The sequence below is a fragment of the Bos indicus x Bos taurus genome, chromosome 11 (genome assembly GCF_003369695.1).
Source record: "Bos indicus x Bos taurus breed Angus x Brahman F1 hybrid chromosome 11, Bos_hybrid_MaternalHap_v2.0, whole genome shotgun sequence".
NCBI classification, from domain to species: domain Eukaryota; kingdom Metazoa; phylum Chordata; class Mammalia; order Artiodactyla; family Bovidae; genus Bos; species Bos indicus x Bos taurus.
Genome location: NC_040086.1, coordinates 77,481,839 through 77,509,500, shown reverse-complemented (window position 1 = coordinate 77,509,500; position 27,662 = coordinate 77,481,839). Strand labels below are relative to the sequence as shown.

General features: G+C 55.1%; 1 protein-coding gene across 2 annotated transcripts in view; it reads right to left on the bottom strand.

The window, feature by feature from the left end:
- Nucleotides 1-2,928: 2,928 nt before the first annotated feature.
- The window catches only part of HS1BP3 (HCLS1 binding protein 3), a 48,632-nt gene continuing 23,898 nt past the window's right edge, over nt 2,929-27,662 (bottom strand). For both annotated transcript variants that reach the window (XM_027555988.1, XM_027555987.1), the window contains exons 4-7: nt 26,210-26,426; nt 12,052-12,212; nt 10,608-10,743; nt 2,929-5,225 (exon numbers count right to left, since the gene is read on the bottom strand). In XM_027555988.1, the coding sequence (XP_027411789.1) occupies nt 4,958-5,225; nt 10,608-10,743; nt 12,052-12,212; nt 26,210-26,426 (782 nt within the window). In that variant the 3' untranslated portion in view covers nt 2,929-4,957. The remainder of the gene's footprint in view (nt 5,226-10,607; nt 10,744-12,051; nt 12,213-26,209; nt 26,427-27,662) is intronic.

The following is a 27,662-nucleotide window of genomic DNA, read 5'->3' as shown; positions in this document are numbered from 1 at the left end:
AGTGACTGACTGACTTACAAGAACAGGGAAAATTCGGACACAGAAAAGATGCGGAGGAGACCACGATGTGAAGACAGAGACACACAGGGAGGAGGCCATGTGAAGACAGAGACTGCAATGATGTAGCCACAAGCCAAGGATTGCCAGCAGCCTCCAGAATCTGGAAGAAGCAAGGAAGGATTCTCCCTAGATAGTACAGCCCTGCCAACATCTTGATTTTAGACTTCTGGCCTCCAGAACTGAGAGGGAATAAATTGCTGCTGTTTAAAGCCACCCAGTTTGTGGTACTTGTCACGGCCACCCTAGGAAACAAACACAGTGACCAAGGACTGGGGTCATGTGGCATGTAAAACTGTATGTGCTGGACCAGCAGCGGGTGGGGGGCGGGCAAAGAGGGCTGCATGGGAGGAATCGAGTTGCAGTTGTGTCTGCTGTTTGGGCAGGTGGCCCAGAGAACAGAACAGAACCTCCGGCTCAATGTGGCTCACGGTGGATTTGGCTTTGATGGCTCATGTTTTCTCATTTTTGCATCCTCCATCGTGCCTGGAACAGGTACTGCAGGAAAAGTTCCCTGGCTGGGCTGCCCTGATCTCTCTTACCCTGTGTCCCTGGAGCACCAAGGTCTACACAGTCTTTGCCCCCTTCTGCTTCGTGCTGCATCGTTTCGTGCACTTTTCTCGCTCCCTGCATTTGCTTATTCACCAAACTGACTGGTGCCCAACACGATGGGGAGCTTCTAGATTGGAAGGGCTGACCTGCATCTCCCCTGTCCCTCAACCCACCTGATTCCCCAGGTGCCACAGGCCACAGTGCCTGCACACAGTAGGTGCCATTAAATGCTTAGTGTTTTTGGATGAAACTTGGCATGTGAAGAAACAGATGTGGCTGGCTAGCTGTGCTGGAGAAAGCTAACCCAGCTTTCCTTAAAAAGGAATTTGGAGGCTGCTGCTACGAATATTTGCTGAATTAGCAAAGAAACATCGGCACCTCTGAAAGTTGTCACCAGGAATTCTTGCTTACCGAGGCTATGTGCTGAGCACGTAATCCCTGCTCCAGAAATGCGGCTCTACCCTGAGTGCGACCTGAGAAATGAACCCCCTTGACTCTCACTGGTGGCCAGAGCTGTGTTAAACCAGAACCAGAGGCCAGCCGGCAGAGGCAAGAGCACTGTGCTCCATGGTGTGCACACCAGGTTGTACACCCAGATCCCCTTCACTGCAGCATACACAGCAAGATGTCTGGACGTCCATGTCGGTGCCCGCGGCTGGAGGCGAGGCTGAGCTGAGGCTTGTCAGTGCCCCTGACCACCCAGCCTCAGCCTGTCACATCCACTACACCCATCTCGTCCTGGGCAGGGGGCCCTCCGGGATTAACTGGAGTGACCAGACACAAACAGGACGTTACAGTCTACCTGGCCCAAGGAAGTCCCTTCACTCAGCACTGCGTGGCGAGGGGACATCATGTAGCTGTGCTGAACGTAAATCTCTCCAGGCCCGTGAAGCCTGGCCTTGGTCAGCTGCCCCCAACTGTGAGGCCTCAGGGAAGGACTTGGAGTGATCAGAGTTTGCACTGAACGGCACCATCCATAACTTAACACTAAGAGGTCAATCACTCAAGGGGGCTCTAAGCATTGACCACACCAGCTGTGGGCGGCCGTCAGCCCACACAGAGACACAGCAGCGCTGGGAGGCGCCTGTTGTCCAGCCAGGGCCACTGGCCAGAAGGCAGTTCTGTTTCCCTTCTCTTGTCCGCAGGTGATGCTCCGCTGGACAGCTGGTGAACTGGAGAGCTGAGCGTGACTTTCACATAAGGTTTCCCTGGAGACAAAGCCTAACACTGAAGGTTGAAGCCACCACACAGAGTGTATTAACACCACCAAACTGGCCGTTGGGCACGAGGGCCACGGAGCCCTGAGAGGCACCTGGACTTCTGCTGGCTCCTCTGAGTCTCGTGGGAGAGCTCAAGCCTCGGGGCCGCCCCAGGGCACACGGAGGTGGGCTCCAGAGTGTTATGGGAGTCTGTCGTGCCCCCGTGGAGCTTGACTCCCAGCCCGGCGGGGTCAGGCATCACGATGGGGACTTTCCAGGGGAACAGGCCGGAGTTCCCGGCTTCCTGAGAGGAACAATGGGGGACAGGAGCGGGGAGCCCCCACAGCAGCCGGTACATCCTGTCCACAGGGCTCACACGGCTTCTAAGCGCTGCCCTCCGTGGTGTTCCCTTTCCGTCTATGGTGAGCTCTCCACTGCAGGCTCCTGGGCTCTGCATTCCTTCTCAGCCCCTCTGCTGGTCCCTCGGAACCACGAAATCCCCACTTGAAGCTTAGCTGCAAGATCCAAAGCCAAGTAGTGGGGGGAGGCCAGGCGGGCTCATGGACTGCCCTGCGTGGAGCTCCCTGGCTCCCAGGGACCCATTTCTAGGTCTCCAGAGGGCTGTCTGCTCAGAACCTCTGGATCCCAGGCAGGAAATGGCATGTTAGAATCTGACTCTGGGAGGAGAGCAGAGTCCAGGGCAGGTCTGGATACGGAGGAATATGTGTATTCGGCAGGGCTGTCTGGTGTCAGAGCCAAAAGCGCCTCAGAACGGTCTGGTCAAGCCCAGACCAGTCCCCACACTGAGAAGAGGGGTATGAGGTCTGGAGAAGGGAGAAGTCCTCTTTCCAAGCCAGCGCTGGCTGAGCAGTTACTGACTGATGACCCCACCCGGCCTGGGGCTCTGGCCCCTCTGCCTACATGGGAATTTATACATGGGAATATATTTATACATGGGAATCCTCACTCTGCCTGCCCCCTCCCTGTCCAGCAGAAGCCTGGAAGCCTCAACATACCCCAGGTCCTTCTGGGGAAGCTCCCCTTGTTGAGCCCACTGTTGTAACGACAGCCCCCACGTGGTCCTCCGTCAGCCTGGGCACAGAAAAGATCGCCACTGACAAACAGGGGATGAGCCCTGACACGGACTTTTTATTGGATGACCGGGTCCTGGGTTGGCTGGTAGGTCACAGAGCATCCGTATCCCGAGGCACGCATTTCTGCTGAGGCGGTCCCAGTGGCCGGCCACCTGGGAGGAGGCCAGGCTCACAGTGGACGAAGCCACCCCAGAGTGGTGGGTTCTGCCTGTGACCCCCACTCAGCGCTCCCCGCACCGGGCTCCTGCCAGCAACACCCTCTCTTCCTTCGTCACATGGGGGCGGGGCGCAGTGGAGGGGAGGGGGCCAGGGTGGGACGGGCCCAGAGGAGAGAACAGGGAGGGGAAAGAGCCCGAGGCGGCCCCTCACCCAGCACTGCGCCTTCCTTTGGGGGCCCTCCTGCAGTCAGACAGGTGCAGACCCCAGGGCAGGGTGGGGGCGTCCACCTGTGCTTGAGGGATGGGGCTGTGAAGGCCTGGCGGTGAGAGGGAAGAGGGTGGCATGTGCTGGGGGTCCCCGGGGGAGAGCACCCTCAGGACAAGGTAAGGCGGGGAGAGGGGGCCCCCAGAGCCACCTGTTTCTTCTCACTCTGGCACACGTCGGGGGAGCCGATGGCCTTTTCACAAGGGTGCGTGAGATGCAGGACAGATTGAGGGCTCCCACTTGCCTGTGGGTCCTGGCACAGGGCAGTGGGTGCTACAGACAGAGACTCTAACACCAGCCCTGGTCGGTGGGGGGACTTCCTCAGGGTTGGCTGTTGGTCCTGATCAGGAAGGGCCTGGGGTCCTAGCCCCAAGCCCCACTTTCCAATCCTCTTGTCAAGCAGCACAACCCCAGGGACGACAATGGTTGCATTTCCTTAAAAACCTGTGTTTCCTTAAAAACTAACTCTGAATGTGAAGAATGTATCAAAAAAGGCATTCTTTCCTCCATTAAACATCACTCATTCACAGAGGATTTCCTGAGTGCCGCAGCATGCCCTGATCCCTATGCTGGGGCATGGGCCTCGGGGAGAAGTCTAAGGCACTGACTGGTTCTGCAGGGCCCATGGCTCCTGCTTCTGGGAAGGGGGCTCCCACGGGCGGAAGGCAAGCCAGCAAGTCCAGGCTCCAAGGATGGGGGGAGGCCTGACAGACAAATCCACCGCCAGACAGAGGGAGCCTTCAAGAGCAGCCCGAGAGCAGCCAGCCCAGGCCTGCCGTGAAAGGGAAGGGCAACTGGGCTGCAGGTGGACCCGGAGGACATGGGGCCCACTCTGCTCGAAGCCTCGATGGTGGACACTGGTCCAATGGCCAGAGGCCCAAGAAGGCCGTGGTCTGGCCAGGCCTGCCCTAGGAAAGGAAGGGGGAGGAGACGGAGAGCTTTGTCGGGCCATCCACATCCCGGGGTCAGGGCAGGGCCAGGCCTGACGTCTCCCTTGAGCTTTGGCACACAGGACGGAAGGCACCCTGCTCAGCGCATTGGTAAGCAGAGGTGGCTCAGGGCCAGCCATCCCAGCCAGGCCCTTCCAGGCCCCGACTCAGCATTGCTCTCCTGGGGACCTTCCCAGGGCCTGCAGGCCTCCGGGGGCTGTGCTGACCAGAAACTGCAGGTGCCTTGGCGTGCAGACTTCTACCCCAACCCCACGTTGGCCAGGGCACCCCCCTCCTGTGCTACAGCTGCCAGACTCAGTGGGCACGAGTGGGCAGAAAAGTTTCCCTGCCCTGAGCGGAGCCTCCCTGCCCTCCACCACAGTCCCATGACATCCTGGGGGTTTGGGCTCCTGGTGAACAAACCTCTCCACATGTTGCCCCCTCCCATCCACGCGGCTGAGACAACCAAGGCTCCAGTTCCTCTGGTGACCTTGCTCTCTGCATTGTGCAGGGTTCTATGACCCCACAGGCCCTGAGAACAAGGAAGAAGGCAGTACAGGGGTCCTCTGACCTGGGCTTCCACCCTCCCTCCCTTGAGAATAGGTTAGTTCCGGCCCTGCAGGGCAAAGCCTGCCCCTCACCAGGCGCCCCTCCATGGGAGAGGGTCTGCTGGCCCAGGAACAGCCTGGGAGCTGGGGGGTGGTCAGAAGAGGCTGGGGGCAGCCTGGCCAGGCGCGTCGTGGTCCCGGATGTACTGCAAGATGTCCATCTCATCCATGGCTTGGATCTGCTGCTGCTGCCTCCGCTGCTGTGTGGCCGCAGCCTCAGGTGGACCCGCTCTGGGGGGCATGGCTGGCTTCCTGGGCAGCCCTGGCTTGGCGGCCACTGGAGGCTTGGGCTTGGGCCGGGGCTTGGGCTGGGGTTTGGGCTCAGCCCCCAGGTTCAGAATCTGGTCCAAGTCCTCTTCAACTCTAGAGAAGCAGAGGGAGAAGTCCTTGGGCAGAGCCTGTTGCAATACGAACAAGGTTCCCCGGCCACTGCAGGGCCCTGCAGGGCACTGTCCCCACCCCCTCCTGCCACATACCCACCCCGCCAGCCTGGCCCTCCTGCCTGCCCCATCCCTGGGGAGGAACGGAACGGCAGGCCTCTCCTTCCATGCAGCCCCGCAGCCTGGAATAAGGAGAGCTGGCCCCTCAGCATCCTCTGCAGAATGGCTTCTCAGGGGACCCCCACCCTAGACGAGCCAGCTTCCTCAGGTGACTTTTCCTTCAGCCCCTCAAGAAGTTAACAGCTGCCACATTCGGAGCTCCTGCTCTGGGCCAAGGAGCTTGTTTCATCCCCTGACAACCCCTGGGGATGTTCAGCCCCATCTTGGCCTGGCAGAAGTGGATGCTCAAGTCCCAGGAAGCTGAGCCACCCGCCTGAGGTGACAGCATGTGATGGGCCCCAAGTTGGAACCAGGAGGGCTGACGTCAGGAGCTGAGCTCTCTTCCAGACCCAAGTTCAGCCAGAGAAAGAATGAATGAGGGGCTCTGAGCAGTGGTGGGGTGGGGTCTGCGTGCCCACGGTGTCGCTAGTGGGTCACCTGTGCACTGGACAGGCCCCCCCCAACCCCAAAGCGGGGGGGAGCTGGCCACACCCTGGACCGGACAGCCCATTGGTGAGTGGGACTGAAGGTCAAGGCAGGGTGACAGTCACACGGGACCAGCCCAAGTCCTGAATGGCAGGAAAGAAAGTCACCCTGCTCTGCACTCTGTCCAAGGGAACGCCTGCTGTCAGTGCTACCACATATCACAGCCATCTCCCACCCATTAATTCATCTAGTAATTAAAGACCCTGATGCTGGGAAAGATTGCAGGCAAAAGGAGAAGAGGGCAGCAGTGGATGATATGGTTCCGTTCAGTTCAGTCACTCAGTCGTGTCCGACTCTTTGCAACCCCGTGAATCGCAGCACGCCAGGCCTTCCTGTCCATCACCAACTCCCAGAGTTCACTCAGACTCACGTCCATCGAGTCAGTGATGCCATCCAGCCATCTCATCCTCTGTCGTCCCCATTTCCTCCTGCCCCCAATCCCTCCCAGCATCAGGGTCTTTTCCAATGAGTCAATTCTTCGCATGAGGTGGCCAAAGTATTGGAGTTTCAGCTTTAGCATCAGTAATTCCAATGAACACCCAGGGCTGATCTCCTTTAGGATGGACTGGTTGGATCTCCTTGCAGTCCAAGGGACTCTCAAGAGTCTTCTCCAACACCACAGTTCAAAAGCATCAATTCTTCGGCGCTCAGCTTTCTTCACAGTCCAACTCTCACATCCATACATGACCACAGGAAAAACCATAGCCTTGACCAGACAGACCTTTGTTGGCAAAGTAATGTCTCTGCTTTTGAATATGCTGTCTAGGTTGGTCATAACTTTTCTGATGGTTAGATAGCATCAATAGCATCAATGGTTAGATGACTCAATGGACAGGAATCTGAGCCAACTCTGGGAGATGGTGAAGGACGGGGAGCCGGCCGTGCTGCAGTCCACAAGGGCGGAAAGAATCAAATACGACTCAGCAACTGAACAACAACAATCACGAGACGCTGTCTGGTAGCAGATATTAGCCCCATTTTGCAGATGTGAAAACTAGGGGCACAGAAAGACGAAGGGCCCGGCCGGGGCCCACGGCCAGCTGGGGACGAGGGAGGGAGGGCACAGGCCCTGGAGGCAGAAGACCAGGGGGCCTCACACAGGCCACATGGCCTCTCCAAGCTTTGGTTCCCCATCTGCCAAATGAGAACAAGCAGCACCACCCCCACGGGGCTGTCATTCCACGTGCAAGACACACAGTCCAGCAGGCAGAGTGCAGTTCCCTTCCTCATCCTGCCACTCCCCTGCCTGGCCCCTCATCTCCCCATCTGTGAACCGCATCCAGCTCTGACACCGGCTGGGCTGAGTAAAGGCAGGAGCAGAGGGGCAGGGCCTCTGGTCAGAACAACTCCTGGCTACACAGGGCCTGGCAGAGGCCTGCACGGGGGTGGAGGTGCCCTTCCTGGGAGGGGCTGCCTGCCAGGTACCAGCTACTGAAGGAGCTGTCACCTGCCCACTTCCCGGGTCAACCTCCCGTGATGGGTCACAGACCCACCAGGAGAGTACAGAGCTTCCTATGGAGGGCAGAGAAGTGAGCAAAAAGGGGTCCCTCAGACCCAGAGTGACCAGCCCACGCCAGGCCTTGAAGGAGTACTTCCAGGCAATCCCTGAAGGCATTACTGGGAGACAGGCTGCTCCTGGTGAGCTCAGCTCAGCTGTCCCGGCTCCCTCCAAGTGCCTGCCCTTCCTCAAGCTCCCCTGGACAGGTGTTGGCTCATCCTGCATCCTCCACTGGAGGCTGGGTGCCCAGGAAAAGCTCTGAGGGGCTGAACTACCTTCAAACAGGGAAACAGAGTGGCAGCTAAAAGCTTGCATCAGAATTCAGGATTTACACTGCTTGGCATAGCAGTCATGCTCTATAGCTAGCCAGAAGCTGGATTTGCTGAGTTGGCAGGTGGGGCAGCTGCACTGGGGATCCAGGTGGCCACCCAGCACCCCTCACCAAGCACCCCATTTCCAACTGGGCTCCCTGAAAGTGAAAGTGTTAATTGCTCAGTCGTGTCCAACTCTTTGTGACCCCATGGACTATAACCCACCAGGCTCCTCTGTCCACGGGATTTTCCAGGCAAGAATACCGGAGTGGGTTGCCATTTCCTTCTCCAAGGGATCTTCCCGACCCAAGGATCGAACCCAGGTCTCCCTCACTGCAGGCAGTTTCTTTACCACTGAGCCACCAGGGAAGCCTGGGTTCCCTGAGTCATGGCTAGAAACAGCTCCCACTGATGCAAGGTTCAGCTCCCCTCTCTTTCAGGCCCTGAAGGCGTGAAGCCAACCACTGAGGGGCTGGAGAGAGGTCTGAAGACCCCTGGCCCACTCCTCCTCCCCAGGTCCCTGCAGAGGAAAGAGCTCGACTGAAGACCAAAGCTGGGGCCCCATGGCAAGAAGGAATGGGGGAGTCTCAGACTCCAAACCCTGTTCAAATGCTCCCCCCGCCAATGCTTCTCGGGAAGGCTGATGCCAGCTGTGGAATGAACGGGTGAGGAAAGCATTGGAGGATGAAAGAATATGAGAAAGTTCATCATAAAGACACCTGATCACCACCTGGAGAGTCCCAGGACGCACACAAAGAAAAACAAAATGTGGTTCCTGCTCTCAAGAGGGTAATTCCTTCTTCACCAGATGTCTGACGGAGTGAAGGCAGGGCCACAGGACTCACATTCTCTAAAGCAGTGACTCCCAGAGTGGCCTGGGGGATGTAGGAGGTGTTACTCATGAGAGGGTCCCAGGGACCAACTGGAACGTGAAATGCCATGTGGTCTTCCCCTCGAGCCACGTGTGCCCACAAGTACAGGTGCAGAAAGTCCTGCTTAGTCCTGGTGTTGCCCCAGCCCTCTGGCCACAGAAAGCCTTTGAAGGTGATACCTGTCAACACCCCCAACCCAGTGTTCTACAGAATGCAGGTCTGAAAGTGTGTGTGTGTCTGTGTGCTGAGGTCTCACTGTGGTATGTCTGTGTGTATGTTTGTGCAGGCTGAGGTCGTACTGGGGTATGTGTGAGTGTGTGTGTGTGTGTGTGTGTGTGCGCACACTGAGGTCACGCTGGGATGTATGTGTGTCTGTGTATGCGTGTCTGTATGCTGAGGTGGCCCTGGGGTATGTGTCTGTGTGTGTGTTTTTACTGAGGTCACACTGGGATGTATGTGTAATGGATTTAATATTGATACAAACGAGGCCCAAAGGTCCCACTGGCTCCGCCCCTCTGGGACACGCTGCGTCCTCAGGACAGCAGAGGCTCCCGGGGCTGACCTTCCCTGGGCCTCAGAGTCACCCGAAATGCAGAACAACAGTCCCAGCTTCTTTCAGGGAGGACCGCTTCCAGGACTTCAGTGGTGAGGACGCAAGGATGACAGCGAACAGCTGCCAGGGGCCTCAGGGACGTGTAATGACAAGGAGCCGTCGCGGTGACTCAGGCCCGGCGGGCACTCAGGGGGGCTAACAGCCCATGGCTGCTAACGAGGGTGTGGATGACAGTCTCCTGGGACCTCAGGCCGGCGCCATGTAACTGTTCCTGGAAAGAGATGGCTCAGCGTCCTGTAATCGCCAGGCTCAGTCTGCATCCCGGGGACGTGGATGACGTGACGACGGGAGGCAGAGATACACGGTGCTGAGGGTGCTGAGAAGGCAGCCCCACGAGCCCAGGGAGAGCCTGCCAGGCCTGAGGTGGGAGTTGGTCTGCCAGCCTCTCCTCCGGGCACTCAGGGTTCCGGCAAGGTGGGAGGACTGGACTCAGGCAGGCTGACCCGGGTCCGCATCCTGTTACTTGGGACCTATGGCCTTAGGCCAGTTACCTCTCCCACCCTCCATTTTCTGTAAAAAGGAGATAATAGCACCTACATGGGGGGTGGGGGATGGGGGTGGGAAGAGGATGCTCTTACGAGGATTAAATAAGATAACGCGTAAAGAGCCTGGCAAACTTGTCTGAGGCACAGCATGTACCCTGTGGCAATCGGTCTTGCACATTTTGTCAATCAACCTCCCTGTAACAGATTAAGTCTCATTCTTCCTTCTGTAAGATCCCCTGGAGAAGGAAATGGCAACCCACTCCAGTATTCCTGCCTGGAGAATCCCATGGACAGAGGAGCCTGGCAGGCTACAGTCCATGGGGTCGCAAAGAGTTAGACATGACTGAGTGACTAACACTTTCCCTGCTGTAAAACCTGCTGATGGGCCCCTGCTGCTGTCCAGAACATTAGGACTTTGCTCCCTGCGGGTGAGCTGTATGCAACCACGAGTCATTTTTGTTTTCAAACCTATTTATGCCAGTTATACTTGCTCTTGGAATTACATAATTTAATTATTTTTTATATAAACTGCTTGCATAAATGAAGTTCTTTCTAGAACTTGCTGAGTGGCTAACACTCCCTTGACCCCTCCCTCCAGCCTTTCCACTGAATCCCCTTCACTGCCTCCCGATCAATCAGCTCTCACCCACAGGCTCCCACCTTAAAAAAAAAAATTATTTATTTATTTTGCTGCACCAGGTCTTAGTTGCAGCATGTGAGATCTAGCTCTCTAACCAGGGAACAAACCTGGGTTCCTTGCATTGGGAGCTTGGAGTCTTAGCCACTGGGCCACTAGGGAAGTCCTGGGCTCCCACCTTTGATGGGTCAGGATTCCCTCCCTCAGAGCCCAAGGATGCTAAAGTGCTACCACCTGGGGAAGAGTCTGTGGTTCTGTGATGCACACCCCGACCTGGGGAAGCGTCATTGGAGACAAGTGGTACCTGAACAGCTCCTTGGAGGCCTCCCTGTGGCCTTCATGGGGTGTGGCTCCTCCACTTTGGGGGGCAGCTGGCAGCAGTAAGGGGTCACCCAGGGGGACAGCTCCACCAAGGTCAGGATCGTCAAACAGCTTCAGGGCTGCAGAGAAGGGAGCGGCAGAGTGGTCAGAGGACGTGCTAGCCTGTGCTAGCCTGTCCTCGGCTGCCTGGGGGGTGCAGGGTGGAGACTATCTGGCCCAACCTCCTGGCCCAGCCGAGAGAAAGGGAGTAAAGATGTCCCTTCAGTCTGCAAGGCAGAGTGTAGAAGAACCAGGCCCTTATGGGGGCCTGGCGCACCTGTGTGCCTAGCCCCGACCCCACTTCCCTGCACACTGGGCCAAAAGCCACGTGGAGGCACCTCCCTGGTTTCAAGTCTTCATGGCCTCCCCACTGCTTTGAGGAAGAACCTGACTCCTCAGCTCACTGCCCCCGGCTCCCCAAGCACCCCTCCATCTCTTAGCTCAGCCCCCAGGGCTTGGCCCCGTCTTCCTACAAGCATTCACTGAGTCCCAACCACCAGCTCTGGAAGTCGAGGTCTGCTCCCCATCCCCTCCCAGTCTCAATGCTCAATGCTGCCCTTTGTGACAAGCAACTGCAGCCTCTTTGCCTGGAATCGGCTTTGTCAGAAGCCGTGGCAAACTCTGCTGACCCCTTGGGATCCAGTCCCTCTATCCATCCTTTACCCGAGAAGCCCCTCAGCCTGGGGGTCCCCACCGGCACTGACATTCTGCTCGGACCTGTTACAGGCCCAGGCCACCCCATAATGGTCAGGAGATGTCCTGTCTATCCCACGAGAGACGCCGAGGCCGGGACTGCGTCTCCCTCTTCCAGGTGTTCTTGGGCCCCCGCACAGAGCCTGGCCCTCAGCGGGTACCTGGTACCAACTGAATTAATAGGTGACATCAATTCCCTGCCCTGGACGCAGACCTGGGAGCTGGGGGGACAGGTCAGACCCAGGGGTGAGTGCAAAAGTGCCAGGCCTTCCCAGCTCCAGCTCCACACTGGACCCTCTCATGGGGTCTCTGCAGGGGACACGGAGCCTCCTGTTACAATCCAAGCCACGCCGAGCCCCAGCACCCCCTCTCTATCTGGTGCCCACATCTGGCTGTGGAGGTAACAAAGATACTTTCACACAAGTCACAACCCACACTTTTCAAAGCAACAAAGAAAACTACCCTTTGCTCCTGAGGGATGACTAGCATAAACATACAGCCCCGGAATGTTCTGGGCTGTGGGGACACATGGTGCCAGACTAGATTTCTCCAGCAGAAAATTCCCACCAGCTGAGTCTGTATCGTGTCAAGACTGGCATCTTGCTCGTGTGTGGTGGGCCTGACGCCCTTCACAGAGGTTGGTGGGTCACCCGGGAGACACTGAGAGTGAAGGGACACCCTGGGGATCTACTTACGGTCCCTGGGGGGTGAGTCCTCTGCGTGGCTCCGGGGAGAGTGCTTCCTGCCTCGGCCGAAGAGCCCCTCATCAGGATCAACCTCCTCATCAAAGATGGTGAGCCGGGGCACAGCTTTTGGCTTCACGGCCACTTCGGGACGTTTCTTGGGCTTCTTGGAGCTGGAGAATCACAGACAGAACTCGAGGTAGGGCCCTCTCACGAGAGCCCTGCCAGCCGAGGGGCACCCTGGTCAGACCCACACAGGCGCGGGGCAGGCTGGTGCTTGTGTCAAGAAGGACCTTGCCAAGAACCTGACAATGAGAGGCTGAGACGCTGCTGAGGAAGCAGCACAGCCCTGTGCCCAGGGAACGGCCGCGGTGGAGATGCATGCAGAGATCAGGTGGGCGTCTGCACCGCACAACCGGCTGCAGACAACTCCCAGCCCGGAAGGGCCAGCAGGACGGGTCACAGCTCAAAGGACATGGCCTCCTTGCAGGGCGCCCAACCTCGGCACTCCCTGGGGCCAAACTCAGAGTCACTGCACAGATGCTCGGACACAGGGCTGAGTACACAGGAGGCTACCAACCTTAGGGCCTGGGCCCAGGGGAGAACAGAAGGCAGCCTTGGTCAGTGCTCCGTTTTTCCCGCAAAAATCCACCTCTTTGGTGGAACCTCCATCATTCTAGAAAACATTTCAGTCCCACTGAGCACACTCCCCCCACCTCCTTCAGGAAACCCCTCTGGCTCCTCAGAACCCCAATCGGCTCTGCACCCCTCAGGTCCCTTTATGTCTCATTCATCAGCTGGCCAAGGTCCTGCTCTGGGCTGGACACTGCTGCGGGAAAACAGGAGGGGGCTCGAGGGAAGTTTCTGGGCCCTGGGAGGGCTTTACTTCCTGCTTGGGTGGACACGTCAACCTTCAGGGACCCAAAAGCTGCAGACCTATACACGTCACTGGAAGTTATTCCGCCAGTAAATAAACAAACTCAGTTTTATTTTAACAAGATGATGCAGTCCCTGTTGGTGATGCCTAAATTAGCCATTTTAAGGTTCCTGCAAAGAACAGAAATAAGCTTTTAACTGGAAGTGGGGTTTCCGTGGGCCAATCTGCCTGCAGGGCAGTTCCCCTGGACTGAGGTCACCGTCTGAGCTCATGCTGGTGATAACTATGCGGTTGAACTGCGCTGATAGCACCGTAAACAAGGGCACAGATTAACCAGCAGCAGATAAAAATAGCAGCGGGGTGGCCCTGGGTGCTGGAATGCAGGGCGTTCAGAGGCGGTCATTCCCATGGTCTGGATTTAGATGTCTGGGAGAATTTGGGGGTCCTGGCGGAGACGGGGAGAAGCTGGGAAAGCTGGAGTGTACCTGCTTGAGGCCGCAGGACCCACACACCTCCACACTCAGGGCCGAGACCCCAGTGGGAAGGTCTCTGTGGGTAGATGAAGAAACAGTGGTTCAGAGAAGCTGGGTATCTGCTCAAGGCCACACAGCACGTAGGGCCAGAGACTCATCAGCTGTACCCAGTCCCTGCTCTTTCTTCATCCCGGGCACAAGGCAGACAGGCTCCAGCCCCAGGCCACGCCTCTGCAACGAGGCCAGCCGCCGGCCCTGTCCGTGATGCTAGGCAAGGTGAAAGGGGCCTGGGCTCCTCCAGAAACCTCATCTCCACTTCCTCACTCACTCACCTTAAGGAGTCGGGGTACCCTACTCTTCCTGGGATGCTTTCCCCTTCTGTTTTACAGACACGGCAGAGCCAGGGCAGCACGAGTGACCCCTGAGAAGTGGGCACCAGGGAGGCCCTGGCCTTCAGGGCAGGACAGCCGGAGACGGTCACAGCCAGCCGAGACACACTGTGTCAGAACCCCAGTGGCAGGCCCTGGGCACTGCTTGTGTCCCTGTGGGCTCTAGTGACCAGCTGTATTCAGGAGCCACTGGACCAGGCTTTGCCCCATTGCTGACCCTCAATTACCCATTGCCACCGCCCTTTTCTTGGCCCTGCTCCTGGATTCAGCAGGGGCTGCAGCAGTAAAGTGCGGAGATCCCCTAGCATCCCCCCAGCCGGGGTGCAGCCCCCAAGGAGGCAGGGTCGGGCCTGGCCACTCCACAGCCACCATCCGCAGATCCATCTCACTCTGAACCACCAGCTCTGAGACCTCACGTTCGCAGCCTCCCCAGCAGACGGGCACCTGGGGCCAGGGCTGGGAGCTTCCCTCTGACCAGAAACCAGAGGGAGCACAGAGAGGCAGGAGGGTCTGAAGAACAAAGGAAGAGAGTAAACAGGCATGATTGATTATCACGGGAGAAGCCGCGCGGAGACGGCGATGACTTCCCTTCCTGCACCTACTTCTGGTTCGGAGAGCACAAATGAGGCCTGGCTTTCCCGCTATGTAAGTTTTCCTCTCAAATTGTTCTTGTTTTTCTCCCTGGAGACATTTTTTAATCTTCTGTTGTCTTGAATTGAAATAAGGCGACTCTAATGGCACATGGGGCTGCTCTGTCAGGCACCATCTGAGCCCCACCCGGTTCCACCCGGGCCGTCCCGGAGGAGACAAAGAACAAGAGATACGGAGCTCTGACGGGTGAAAGCCCCGGGGTCCTGTCCTGGCTGGCCCCAGGTTCAGTACCTAGGCGCTCAGCAGTGTGCCTGGTACAGAGGAGATGCTCTGTAAATATTAGGGGAAGGGACGCATGAATGGAGGGGTGGTGGAAGGATGGACAGATGGACAAACAGATAGGTGGATGGACAAGGTGACAGTACACCTCTAATTCAGACTTATTTCTACCTCGTCCCCCAGGGAGGCGGGGAATGGGAGGGAGGAGAGAGGGGATGCCAGCAGACAGAGACCCTCTGTTCCGTGGCTCCTCCTCTCACGCACCCCAGCTGGTCTCTCCAGCAGCCCCTTGCCCTTCTGTAGGGAGCTCATCCTTTCACTCCGAGTGCCTTCTGTGGCCCAGTGCTCAGTAAGTGCCTCCCAAGGGCAAGAACCTGTGCTGGGTGATGAGACCTGGCACTGTCCTTGGAAGCTCAGAGCTGAGCAGTCACAGACATATACCTGTCATCACCACATGGGGCAACTGAACAGCCGGAGCCCAGAGGAAGGAGTCAACCCAGCCCGAGGGCTTCTGAGAGGAGGTGGCAGAGGGGTGAGCTGAGGTCTCAGGGGCTAAGGGCAGAAGACTGACACAGGCAGAGAGGCCCTCAATCTGGGAGAGGCTGTGGCAGGTATGACTCAGGCACGATCGGGTCCCCATGGAAGCTCTGCTCCTGGTCTAGGGAGAAATGATCAGGCCCCAAACGGGGCAGACAAAAGCAGGGAGAATGTCAGCAGGCAAACTCCCAGTAAACGCGGACAGCCGAAGTGACCCGAGGGTAGAAGGGACAAGTGAGGATGGTGCTCAATTCCGATTCAATGATAGGATGGGCGTTTCACATAAGGTGTCACTCCGACTCCAAGCCTGTTCCTGCCCCTCGCTCACAGGCCGTGTGAGCATAGACTGAGGCTGCACACATGGGCCACGCTCCTGGCATGCCCTCCATTCCCCTCTCAGCTCCACCTGTGTCCACCCTTATGTCTACAGGACATACTACCCAGCTATGCTGAGCCAGTCACTGGCCATAAAGGGTTTCCCCCACCGCCCTCTCTCTCCTCTAAAGAAGGCGGGTAGATCAGATCTGTTATCAGGGATGCGGCAACTGAGCATCAAACAGAGGGGTCCGCAGTGGACAGAATTGCAGCTCCTGACCCTGGGAGGGTTGTGGGAGGTGGTGGTGGTGGTTGGGGGCAGTCCCTGGATGGGTACAGGCACGTGGAAGTGTGCTCCTGCAGGACACATGTGTGCACATGGACAGATGTCAGCTTTCCTGCCGTGTGTGCCTGATCGAAGACAGATGTCCCGGCCAGGCTGCATCCTGAGGTTGAATGAGAGGCGGCAGGTGCCGCGGTTGACAGCTCTGACGGGCCAAGGAGCAGCCCTGCTCCACGGGGCTCAGGCGACCCTGTGACAGTGATTGACACCACTGTGTCCTCCCCTCTGGCCGCCCAGGGGGCATGTGTCACTGTTCCCGGGCGCACCTGCCCCCGTGGTAGACCCCTGGGGGGGAACCAAGAGCCCCAGGACCCGTGGGTATCGAGCGACAGAGGCACCTCTTAGACTACACGGAAGATGGCGGGTACTTCTAAGCAAAGGCTCACACACAACATGACTGTTAACTTTCAAAGTCAGGGTGATGCTAAACCACACACAGAAATCGACCTCTTTTCCAAGCATGTAACTTTCCTGCTTCAAAATAAGGCACTTTTCATCTTAAATTTAGTTTTTGGGTTTTTTTCAATTAGAGAAAATTCTCAGCGTGCCGATAAATGAACCTGTGAAGTTCATTCCAGGACAATGTTATCCTCAGCAGCACTGGGCAACGGGCTTCCACGGCGATTGGATCAGTAGAGTTGTGAAAATCCTGGAGGAAAGGCATTGATGCTGTGAACCCACGTGGGCCTTGCTGGGACAGGGGGGTTCAGGGACACAGTGGACAGAGGGATGGGCAAGAGCCCTGTGAAAACACTGAGGTGGGAAGGGCTTGGCACTTCCAAGTGCCCAACAGCTGGATGGCAGGTACATGGAGGGAGGAGGGGGAGGGTCTGAGGGGAAGTCAGGGCCAGGAGAGGTGGAGGGGGACTCTGATCGTTCCTGAGAGAGGACCCCTGGGAAGGGATTCAGAACCTGTGTGTGACCCCGGGTTGGTCATTTCACTCTCTGAATGTTTCCTTATCTGTCTGGAGGGAATAAGGAATGCTCCAGAAACTGCAAAGTGGACCCCGGATGCCATCTTGCATCTTGCCATCTTGCATCCGAGGTCCACTTGCCATCTTGCATAGACCCCGGAGGCCAATGATCACAGGAGGACGTCTAGCTCACACTGTGTTTCAACCCAGCAGACTTCACCCTGGGCCTGAAGAAGTAAGCTGGCCGGACCACGTGGCTACCCTGGACACCCATCATTTGCTGTTCTCCCAGAGGCACCCTCTCAGCAGCCCCAGCCTGCCTCTCCAGGACCCCAGAGACCTCTCTCTCTTCTCACTCGTGGGGGATGCCATTTCTCTCTCTCTGCACAGGGGTCAAACGCTGCCCCTCACCTGGCCCAGCAGCAGCACCACCAAGAAACCAGGGCGCCCTGGCTCTGCCACCCTGTTGCTTGAAAGCACAGCACCCCTCGCTGGTCACCCCCACAATGGCCCTAAGAGACTGAATCCAGATACAAAACAGAACTCAGCCCCCAACCTGCAGCAACTGGCCCAGGAAGCCTCACTCCAACCTCCACAGCGAGTGACCCCAGTGGTCGAGTGATTAATAGCTGCCGTCTTCTCTAGTCTTTTCTAGGGCTTCCCTGGTGGCTCAGACGATAAAGCGTCTCCCTGCGATGCAGGAGACACGGGTTCGATCCCTGGATCAGGAAGGTCCCCTGGAGAAGGAAATGGCAACCCACTCCAGTACTCTTGCCTGGAAAATTCCATGGACTGAGGAGCCTGGTAGGCTACAGACCATGGGGGTCACAAAGAGTGGGACACGACTGAGAGACTTCACTTTCCTTCTTTCTTTTCCTAGTCTTTACCCTGCTTCTCGCTTTCTAGGCCCACGACAAAGCCAAATATGCTCACCTGACCAATCGCACAGGACACCCAACTTCCGGTTAGGCCTCTGGTTTCCCCATGTCACAGCCTCCAGTAGGGCAGACTCGAGTCTTCCCGTTTGCCCAGTCATCTCTCCCACTCCCCGCCTGTCTATAAGTCTCTGTAAAAGGGCGGCTGAACTCCTCCCTTGCTATGGCCCACCATGAATAAATGGCCTTTGCTGATTCTCATATGGGTGGTCTTTGTTTATTCAAACACCCCCCACAACACTCCAGATGCTGGTATGACTAGTGGATGCTGGCAGTCCCTGCAGTGGAGAATAGCCACCCCCACATCATCCACCATGGAGAAGAAATGGACCGGGTGAAGTCGGCACCCAGCACAGGTGGGGGCTCAGTAGGCGGTGACAGGGTAAGTCTAGGCCAGTAGGCAGGAGGCCGAGGCTCCTGCCTGGATGGTGCCCCAGATTGCGTAATTTTGGGAAGGTTCCTCTATTGCAACCACAAAGATGCTGGAAATCAATCCTGTATATACACTGGAAGGACTGATGCTGAAGCTGAAGCTCCAGTACTGTGGCCACCTGATGTGAAGAGCCAACTCACTGGAAAAGAAGACCCTGGTGCTGGGAAAGATTGAAGGCAGAAGAAGAGGGGGACAGAGGATGAGATGGTTGGGTGGCATCACTGATTCAATGGATATCAACTTGGGAAAACTCTGGGAGATGGTGAAGGACAGGGAGGCCTGGCGTGCTGCAGTCCATGGGGTCACAAAGAGTGGGACAGGACTTGGCGACTCAACAAAGATAAGGAGGTGAAGGCCTTTGTGAGCACAACTCCCAGGGCTGATATTTACATACCAACAGGAAGTGGAAAAGCTCCCTTTTTCATTTTAATTGTTTAAACACCCAAAGGCTTCTGGCTTCTTCAGAGCAAAGCAAACTTGAAGTAGTGATAATACCATACAAAGGAAATTTCCTGTATTTCATCCCATTTTATCTTTATAGCCCCTAGGCCTGGACTTCACCTCTAATTTACAAAGAGAGAAACTGGAGGCTCTGGAAAGTCCAGCAACCCGCCCAGTGTCCACAGGCTGCTCACTGACAGAGCTGGAACTTGAACCTAGGACGGTCAGCCTCCAACCCTGCTCTAGACTGACCATACACTCTAGGTTTTCCAGCTTCTGAAGTGGCTTTCAAACCACACTCAGGGGCCCTGGCCTCCTGCAAAACTGCCCATGGCCACCAGAGAGGTGGGCCGAGGCTGAGGGGACAGAGATCCAGAGCCCGCAACTCCTGTCCCAACCCGGGCCAATGCTACTCCCTGTGTTTTTTTATCCATCAGGGTTCTGTACGCAATTTCTCTTGCACCAAAGCGTCTGCTACTCAATGAAAGCAGTGGAAGGCGCCGTTTCCTGTGTTGTCCCTGACAGCATTCATTCAGGCCAGACTCTGCACTGCTGCGGATGGAGAAACACAGCTGGTGCAGCACGCCTGGGCGGGGGTGGGGGGTGCTGTGGTCACCCCAACGGCAGCTGTTGCTGCAATCACCGTGCTGGCTCTAGGGTGAGCCGAGGGTGCCCACCGTGCTGCCTGCACCCTCACTGTTTGGTCCCAGGACAGATCAAGGGTAAGTGCTGTCTGTGGAGGTATAGTGTGACGCCACCAGCCCTGGGCCACAGCCCCAGCAGCGATCAGGAAGAACGGACCTCTAGCAGGTGACCAGAGAGGGAAACCGGGGGCTCAGAGTAACAGGAAGGCCTCCCTGAGCCTGCCTCCTGGAAGCCTCTGAAGGCGGCAGAGCCTGGCGGCTGGTGGGGCTGCTCTCTGCTGCGTGCCCTCCTGCTTCTCCAAGACTTTTGTTAGGCTCGGTTCTGGGGGCCCCTCAGACATGATTTTGCCTGCAGAGCACGTCAGGAGCTTGTGAAAACATAGGTTCTGGGGCTCCACCTAGGTTCCAGGGGGGCCTGTGAATCTGCATTTCTAACCAGCTCCAGGGTGGTGGAGAATTCCCAGCTGGGCTCTGCTACCCTAGGCAGGGCTGTAATACTACAGGGCCCTAAGCCCAAGGGTGACAAATGCACTATTTAGAAAGAGGCCTCCAAGGAGAAGTGGCCATGCTCCTGTCCTTAGGGGCTGTCTCACTTCTAAATCTTGGAAATAGTATTAATAGTTAGGTGAGGCGATAGGTGTCAGCTGACCTTAGCATGGTGATCATTTTACATTGTAGGTGTATCAACATTGTATCCCTTAACCTTACACAATGCCATAGGGCAACTTCATCTCAATAAAGCTGGTGTTGTTGGTCATTCAGTCATGTCTGACTCTTGCAACCCTTTGGACTGTAGCCCATCAGGCTCCTCTGTCCACGGAAATCTCCAGGCAAGAATACTAGAATGGGTTGCCATTTCTCTTTTTGAGGGGATCTTCCTGATCCAGGGATTGAACCCAGGTCTCCTGCACTGCAGGCAGATTCTTTACCATCTGAGCCACCAGGGAAGCCCCTAATAAAGTTGGGGTGGGGGAGGGTAGTTGGATGAATAAACCTTGGTTAATAGATCTGGAGGTACCTGGCAATGTGCCAGAAGCTTTCAAAACCACACACTCATCCCAGAGCAGAAACTTCATCCAAATATAGGAAGCAAGACATTTTTATGCTAAAACGCATATGGTCATTTTACGAAAGATAAAACAACATTTGGATAAATAATTAGGACAAAACACAAAATTCACATCCCAAAGAAATGTCCAGCCTCATCACTCGAGGCCATGGCCCAGGGCCTGGGTGCTTGCTCCCCATCTTCTGAGTGGACAAGTCTGGACAGCGGGAAGCCCAGTCTCACAGGACAGCGTGTTCATGCAGGAACCAGCCTGTCCTTCGGGAAGCTGAGGGTCCTCAGGGACCTGGAGCATGGATGGGGGCTCCCTGAGCACTGGGGGAAGAGGAGGAGGCAGTGGGTCTTGCAGGTGGTAGGCTTTGCAAAAGCAGAGAGGACATCCCAACACAGGGGAAATTAAGTCCCTAAAGACCCCTTCACTGGAGAGGCACAACCAAGACCCCCCCACAGAAGCTTTTGGGACCTTGCTCTGGGGCAGGCAGCTGGGGGATAAGCTCAACAGAATAAACACTCCACACACAAACAAGTTCATCACTGCCTGTAACTGCAAAAACCTACAGAAAACACCACAATGTCCCCAGTGCCATTTACAGCGTATCAGTCTGATGCACTAGCATCAAGCTAGGAAGGTAGAAGCCTATTTATTGATACGGAAAGACCTAGCTGAAAAAGAAAGCAAATTATGGAATGGTGCATATTAACACAACTGCATTTTGTTAATACAACACGAGGTTCGTGACATTGTACAGGAGGCAGGGAGCAAGACCATCCCCAAGAAAAAGAAATGCAAAAAGGCAAAATGGCTGTCCGAGGAGGCCTTACAAATAGCTGTGAAAAGAAGAGAAGTGGAAAGCAAAGGAGAAAAGGAAAGATATACCCATTTGAATGGAGAGTTCCAAAGAATAGCAAGGAGAGATAGGAAAGCCTTCCTCAGTGATCAATGCAAAGAAATAGAGGAAAACAACAGAATGGGAAAGACTAGAGATCTCATCAAGAAAATAAGAGATACCAAGGGAACATTTCATGCAAGGATGGGCTCAATAAAGGACGGAAATGGTACGGACCTAACAGAAGCAGAAGATATTAAGAAGAAGTGCCAAGAATACACAGAAGAACTATACAAAAAAGATCTTCACAACCCAGATAATCACGAAGGTGTGATCACTCACACTCACCTAGAGCCGGATATCCTGGAATGTGAAGTCAGGTGGGCCTTAGAAAACATCGCTACGAACAAAGCTAGTGGAGGTGATGGAATTCCAGTTGAGCTATTTCAAATCCTAAAAGATGATGCTGTGAAAGTGCTGCACTCAACATGCCAGCACATTTGGAAAACTCAGCAGTGGCCACAGGACTGGAAAAGGTCAGTTTTCATTCCAATCCCTAAGAAAGGCAATGCCAAAGAATGCTCAAACTACTGCACAATTGCACTCATCTCACACGCTAGTAAAGTAATGCTCAAAATTCTCCAAGCCAGGCTTCAGCAATATGTGAACTGTGAACTTCCTGATGTTCAAGCTGGGTTTAGAAAAGGCAGAGGAACCAGAGATCAAGTTGCCAACATCCGCTGGATCATTGAAAAAGCAAAAGAATTCCAGAAAAACATCTATTTCTGCTTTATTGACTATGCCAAAGCCTTTGACTGTGTGGATCACAATCAACTGTGGAAAATTCTGAAAGAGATGGGAATACCAGACCACCTGACCTGCCTCTTGAGAAACCTGTATACAGGTCAGGAAGCAACAGTTAGAACTGGACATGGAACAACAGACTGGTTCAAAATAGGAAAAGGAGTACATCAAGGCTGTATATTGTCACCCTGCTTATTTAACTTATATGCAGAGTACATCATGAGAAACACTGGGCTGGAGGAAGCACAAGCTGGAATTAGGATTGCCGGGAGATATTAGTAACCACAGATATGCAGATGACACCACCCTTATGGCAGAAAGTGAAGAAGAACTAAAGAGCCTCTTTAAGAAAGTGAAAGAGGAGAGTGAAAAAGTTGGCTTAAAGCTCAACATTCAGAAAACTAAGATTATGGCATCCGGTTCCATCACTGCATGACAAATAGATGGGGAAACAGTGGAAACAGTGGCTGACTTTATTTTTCTAGGCTCCAAAATCACTGCGGATGGTGATTGTAGCCATGAAATTAAAAGACGCTTGCTCCTTGGAAGAAAAGTTATGACCAACTTAGACAGCATATTAGAAAACAGAGACATTACTTTGCCAACAAATGTCCGTCTAGTCAAGGCTATGGTTTTTCCAGTAGTCATGTATGGATGTGAGAGTTGGACTGTGAAGAAAGCTGAGCACAGAAGAATTGATGCTTTTGAACTGTGGTGTTGGAGAAGACTCTTGAGAGTCCCTTGGACTGCAAGGAGATCCAATCAGTCCATCCTAAAGGAGATTAGTCCTGGGTGTTTATTGGTGGGACTGATACTGAAGCTGAAACTCCAATACTTTGGCCACCTGATACGGAGAGCTATTTCATTTGAAAAGACCGATACTGGGAAAGATTGAGCACCGGAGGAGAAGGGGACGACAGAGGATGAGATGGCTGGATGGCATCACCAACTCGATGGACCTGAGTTTGGGTAAACTCTGGGAGTTGGTGGACAGGGAGGCCTGGTGTGCTGCGGTTCATGGGGTCGCAGAGAGTCAGACACGACTGAGTGACTGAACTGAACTGAACTGAACCAGAAGCATATACCTTCATGATAAAGGGGCTTTTAAATGTGCTTTTAATTTTTCTACGCTAATTGTATATTATTTGAGTTACAGTTATCCTAGCAGAGTATTTCTAGCCGAAGGCAGAACTATTATGGGAGAACTTCACCTTTCTTAGAACTGTGAAATCTCTAAAACAGAAAGTTAAATATGAAAACTGTGTTCCACATGGAAAGCGATGGTGAGGACATTAAGTGAAAAAGCAGAGTATAAAAGGCATGTGTGCTATGTTTGCAGTTATGTGGATCAGCCTGGGACAGGGATGCAAAAAAAAAAAAATCTGCAAACAGGAGAGTGGCTGGGTGGTGAGGGTTTTTTTTCTATCTTAAGGCACTTTCTAATGGTGTAGTAACGCCTCTTTCCCTAATCAAAACCAGGTTTAACAGACAAAGGAAAACCAGGCTTTGTGCCATGGCTCGCACCCTCCCAGTAGCCCTGCAGTGGAGCAACAGCGCCCCACAGTGGCCATGGCAGGAAGGGCCGACACCTGTGGCCTGGAAACGGAGCGCCAGAGCCTGGCCCAGATGGGCGCTCAGGGTTGGGGTGGCTGGGAAAGCAGAGATGCTGCATCCACATAGGAACTGAGAGCACAGGATGGAGAAATGAGCACGCAGAGCATATCACTCCTGCAAAGACCAGTGTTCCTCACCGCAGGGTGGGGTGGGCCGCACTGCACCAAGAGGGTTAACAGGCCCACCTGGGGGTCCCAGGAGAGGCCGAGAGGAAACCTGACTTCAAGGCAGGGCTCTGGCCAAGCGCCCTCTCAGCTCTGTCCTCTATGTTCCCATCTGTGAAAGAGGGGGATAATCCTAGGGCCCTGCTGGAAGACTGGATCAAGAGCCAAGGCAGGGAGGTGGCATCAAGTCCTAACTCTGCCATTTGGGGCTGGATGAATGTGAATGAATCACCAGACCCCAAACATCAGCTTCTTCATACACAGAATGGGCCTGATGCCAGGGCCAGCTTCCTAGGGCACCATTTCCCAAGCCAGATCCACAACAGATCCAGAAAGCAATGTGGTGAGTCACGACCTTTTAAAAAAAGAATAGAAAATATCTATCCATGTAAAGGCTAATCAATTCCTGGTATTTAATACATTCTCCAAAAAAATGTTAGTTGTTATTATTCCCAATGGAGGCAATAGCACTGACTATTGTCACATTGGTTAAGAAAAGACTGACAGAAGGTCAAAAGCCTCCAGGATTTCTTTCAGGTGCTCAGCTCTCCTCGGATTCAGGAAGGAGGCCCCTGAGTGCAGAGCTGGGGATGGCGCTGGGGGTCGAAGTGGGGGTCCCTGGACAGTCAGTACCTTGCCCGACAATCTGCTACTGAAGTAAAAGCAGGAAATTAAAGGCAGCCCTTGCCAACCCCAAAGAGCATTTTCCTACCCAAAAAAGGAGCAGCTTTGCTAAGCACGTCTTTCAGCCAAAGGCTGGCACAAATCACGCAAGCCGACCTCAGTCTGACGGCGAGTAATACGCAGTTACTCAGAACAACAGACAGGATGAGTTCAAACAAATACAGCCCAATATGGCCCTTGGGCTGCACAAGGCTGATAATGAACTTTTCCCAACATGATCTCACTGTCGCTCCCACAGGGACACTGACCTCCTCCCAGGTCAAGGCCAGCATGGGGGGCTGGGAGGAGCCTGACTCCTGGGCACCAAGGGCTGCAGGGCCTCCGGCTCTTGTCTCCCATCTCCCTGAGCACCTGGATCTTTCTCAAGCCTGGCTCCTTGGCCCCTCTAGGGCAGCCTCATGGTGACCCTGTGACCACATGTCCCCATGTACCCACCCTCACCATCACACAGGAGAGGAAGCCCTGCGGGCAGTGGGCAGAGCTCTCTGGACTGCACTTTTCATGCTGTTCAAGTTGAACTTGCCTCTGCCTCATCTCTCTTCGGCTCTAATTTCTTTCTGGAACAGGACTGGCCAGATGGGCAGAGACAATGTCACCCTGGGTCTTCAGTCCAGCTCTGCGGAGGTGGAGAGGCAGAAAGACGTGGCCGTGACATCTAAGCCACTTACCCTACATGAGAGCCCCGAGAGACCAGTTGCCATCACTACCCTGTGCTTCCACTGCAGAAAACTGGAGAGGGATAAACTGCCAGGCCTCCAGCCCAGGCAGTTGGCTCTGAGGTCCCGGACAGGATTCCGAGCTCCATTTGTATCCCAGCACCATTGTTCGCCCTCCCTCTGACCGCGGGCAAGGCATCTGGCCCCTGAAGACGTCAGTCTCTTTAACATGTCAAGTGACGTGACAACGCCTGTTTGCTGGGCGGGCTGTCAATGAGATCCGGGAGACAAAGGCCACGGTACATCACCTGGGGCATAGTAGGTGCTCAAAACCAACAGTTCCCAGCTTGCTTCTTGCTCCTTTGGGCCAAGAAGTGAGGGTCCTCGGGGGGCGGGGGTGGTGATGGTGCTGAGTCTGTCTGGCTCCCCATCTCCTTCTGGTTGGGAGGTCCTGCCCACTGCTTCAGCCGGTGTCCGCTGGAGGGGCCTGGGAAGCTGATGTCTTGCTCTCTGGTCTCATCTAGCCTGCAGCCCCTCCCCCAGCTCAGGGGGCTCACCATGGGGACTCACGGGCCGCTCACTGATTAGCTGAAGGCAGTCAGAGGGCCAGGAAAGGAGATGGAACAGGAAGGTGCCAGAATCAGGACACCAAGGGGCCTTCAAGACCACAGCTAGCTGTCTCTTGTTCCACAGAGGGAACCACAGTCTACACAGGGCTTACTCTACCTCCTTCCATCACTGTTAGCACCTTAGGGGTCATCAGTCCCCTCCAGCCTTACCTGGAGGCAGGGCCAAGGTAAACAGCCCCACCTTCAGGGCAGCGGGACCCCGGCCACGCGAAGCAAGTCACAGGCTCCATGATGAACTGGACAGAGAACCCAGGCCTCCTGGGCCGGGTTCAGGATGCCTGGGCTGCTGAAGTGTCAGGGTTGGGGTGGCAGCCTGCCAGGCCTCAGTGCAGAATGCTGGGGGGCCACCCTGTGACCAGGGAGGGGCAGGCAATACCTGGCCCAGCCCCGAAGACCCAGGAGATGTTGAGGATGAACAGAGAGCTGGTCCCCCTGAGTACCGGGCCCCCTCAGGGTGATATTCTAGGGAGATGGGTTTTCTCTGACTCCCAGGAGAGAGGGAGGAGCCTGGAGCAAGCCAGATGGGGGGCACCCCACCCAGAAGGGGAGACGTACCGCATGATGCCCAGAGGGTCCAGGGCCTCCTCCTCCTCCTCCTCTGAGGATTTCCCCGCATCCCCGTCCTGGTGGCCCAGCATGGGGAGACCCTCATCTTCCACTCGGTCCTGCTGCTGGAAGAAGTCCAAAGCATCCTCGTCCCCTGCTTGGCTGTCTGTGTCCAGGACCGAGACATCCCTGCCGCTGAGATCCGTGGCCCCGGGGGACCTGGTGCCTGTGGAGGGAGACGGAGATGGTGCCTGGCACCTCCCGGCACGCAAGCTCCTGCACCAGCACCCGGAGCTGGAGGCCTCCTGCCGCGTCCTGGGACTAGGATGGCAGGTCTGTGTGGGTGAGTGTAGAGAGGGAGGTCAGCAAAGCGTGGGGTGCAGCAGTTACAAGCCGGAGCCTCAGAAGAGAGACAGCAGTTCCTCAACCTCTGCAGCCCGGTGTCTGTCGGGACTACAGACTACAGTCCACGGGCTGATGGGAGACCAGACAGTGTCTGGGGTCCTCACAGAACAGCTCTGGAAATGACGTGCATGTGGTGGGGCACATCGGGGAGCTCTGCCTAGCCAACCACTGATGAGACCTGCTCCGAGGGTCTAGACTATGAACTCCATGAGGCACAGTGAGCAGGTGGAATATTCCAGGACAAACTGGGACGGCGTCACCACAAACTGGCTTACGTAAGCGCTTCTCAAAGTGTGGTCCACTGGCGGGTGTCCACAATGAGGCAACTACAGAAAGGGGGAGCAAGATCCAGAAACTTCCATAGCACCTTGGGATGCTTGTCTGCGACAGATCGGGAATAAAAATAGTTAGCCCTTCCCCCACCGATGGTTTGAGAAGCATGGGTTTAGAATGCTTGTTTAACTCTATCCAGTTACTGAACAGTGTATTTTTGAAAGCAGTGAACTTCTAAGATATATCACCCTGTGGGTAAAGAACCCATCACCATGCCACAGAGTGCCCGACACAGGATGTAACGTGTACACTGATATGACATGTGGAACTAAGTGGTATTGACTATGTTGTATTACGTTATGCTTTGTTATTTTATTAAGACAAATGTAAAGTCCCTTGCAAAATCTCATGAACCTTCCATTTCATGGGGTAAGCATCACACAAAGAACATTTTTACAGGTACGCTCAGTTGCTCAGTCGCATCCAACTCTTTGCGACCCCGTGGACTGTAGCCCACCCAGCTCCTCTGTTCATGGAATTTTACAGCAAGAATACTGGAGGAGGTTGCCATTTGATAGGTATAAATTCATTTAAATATTGCAAAAACCTCATGTGAGAGATCCTAATTGTATCTTCATTTTAGAGATAAGGAAACCGAGGCACAGAGAGGCTAGGAAAGTCAGACCACCTGATCCTGCTTCTCCATAAGTGTGTGTGTGCATGTGCAAGTGTGTGTGTGTGTTTGTGTGTGTGTATGTGTGAAGGGGAGCTCTGCATGGGGCTG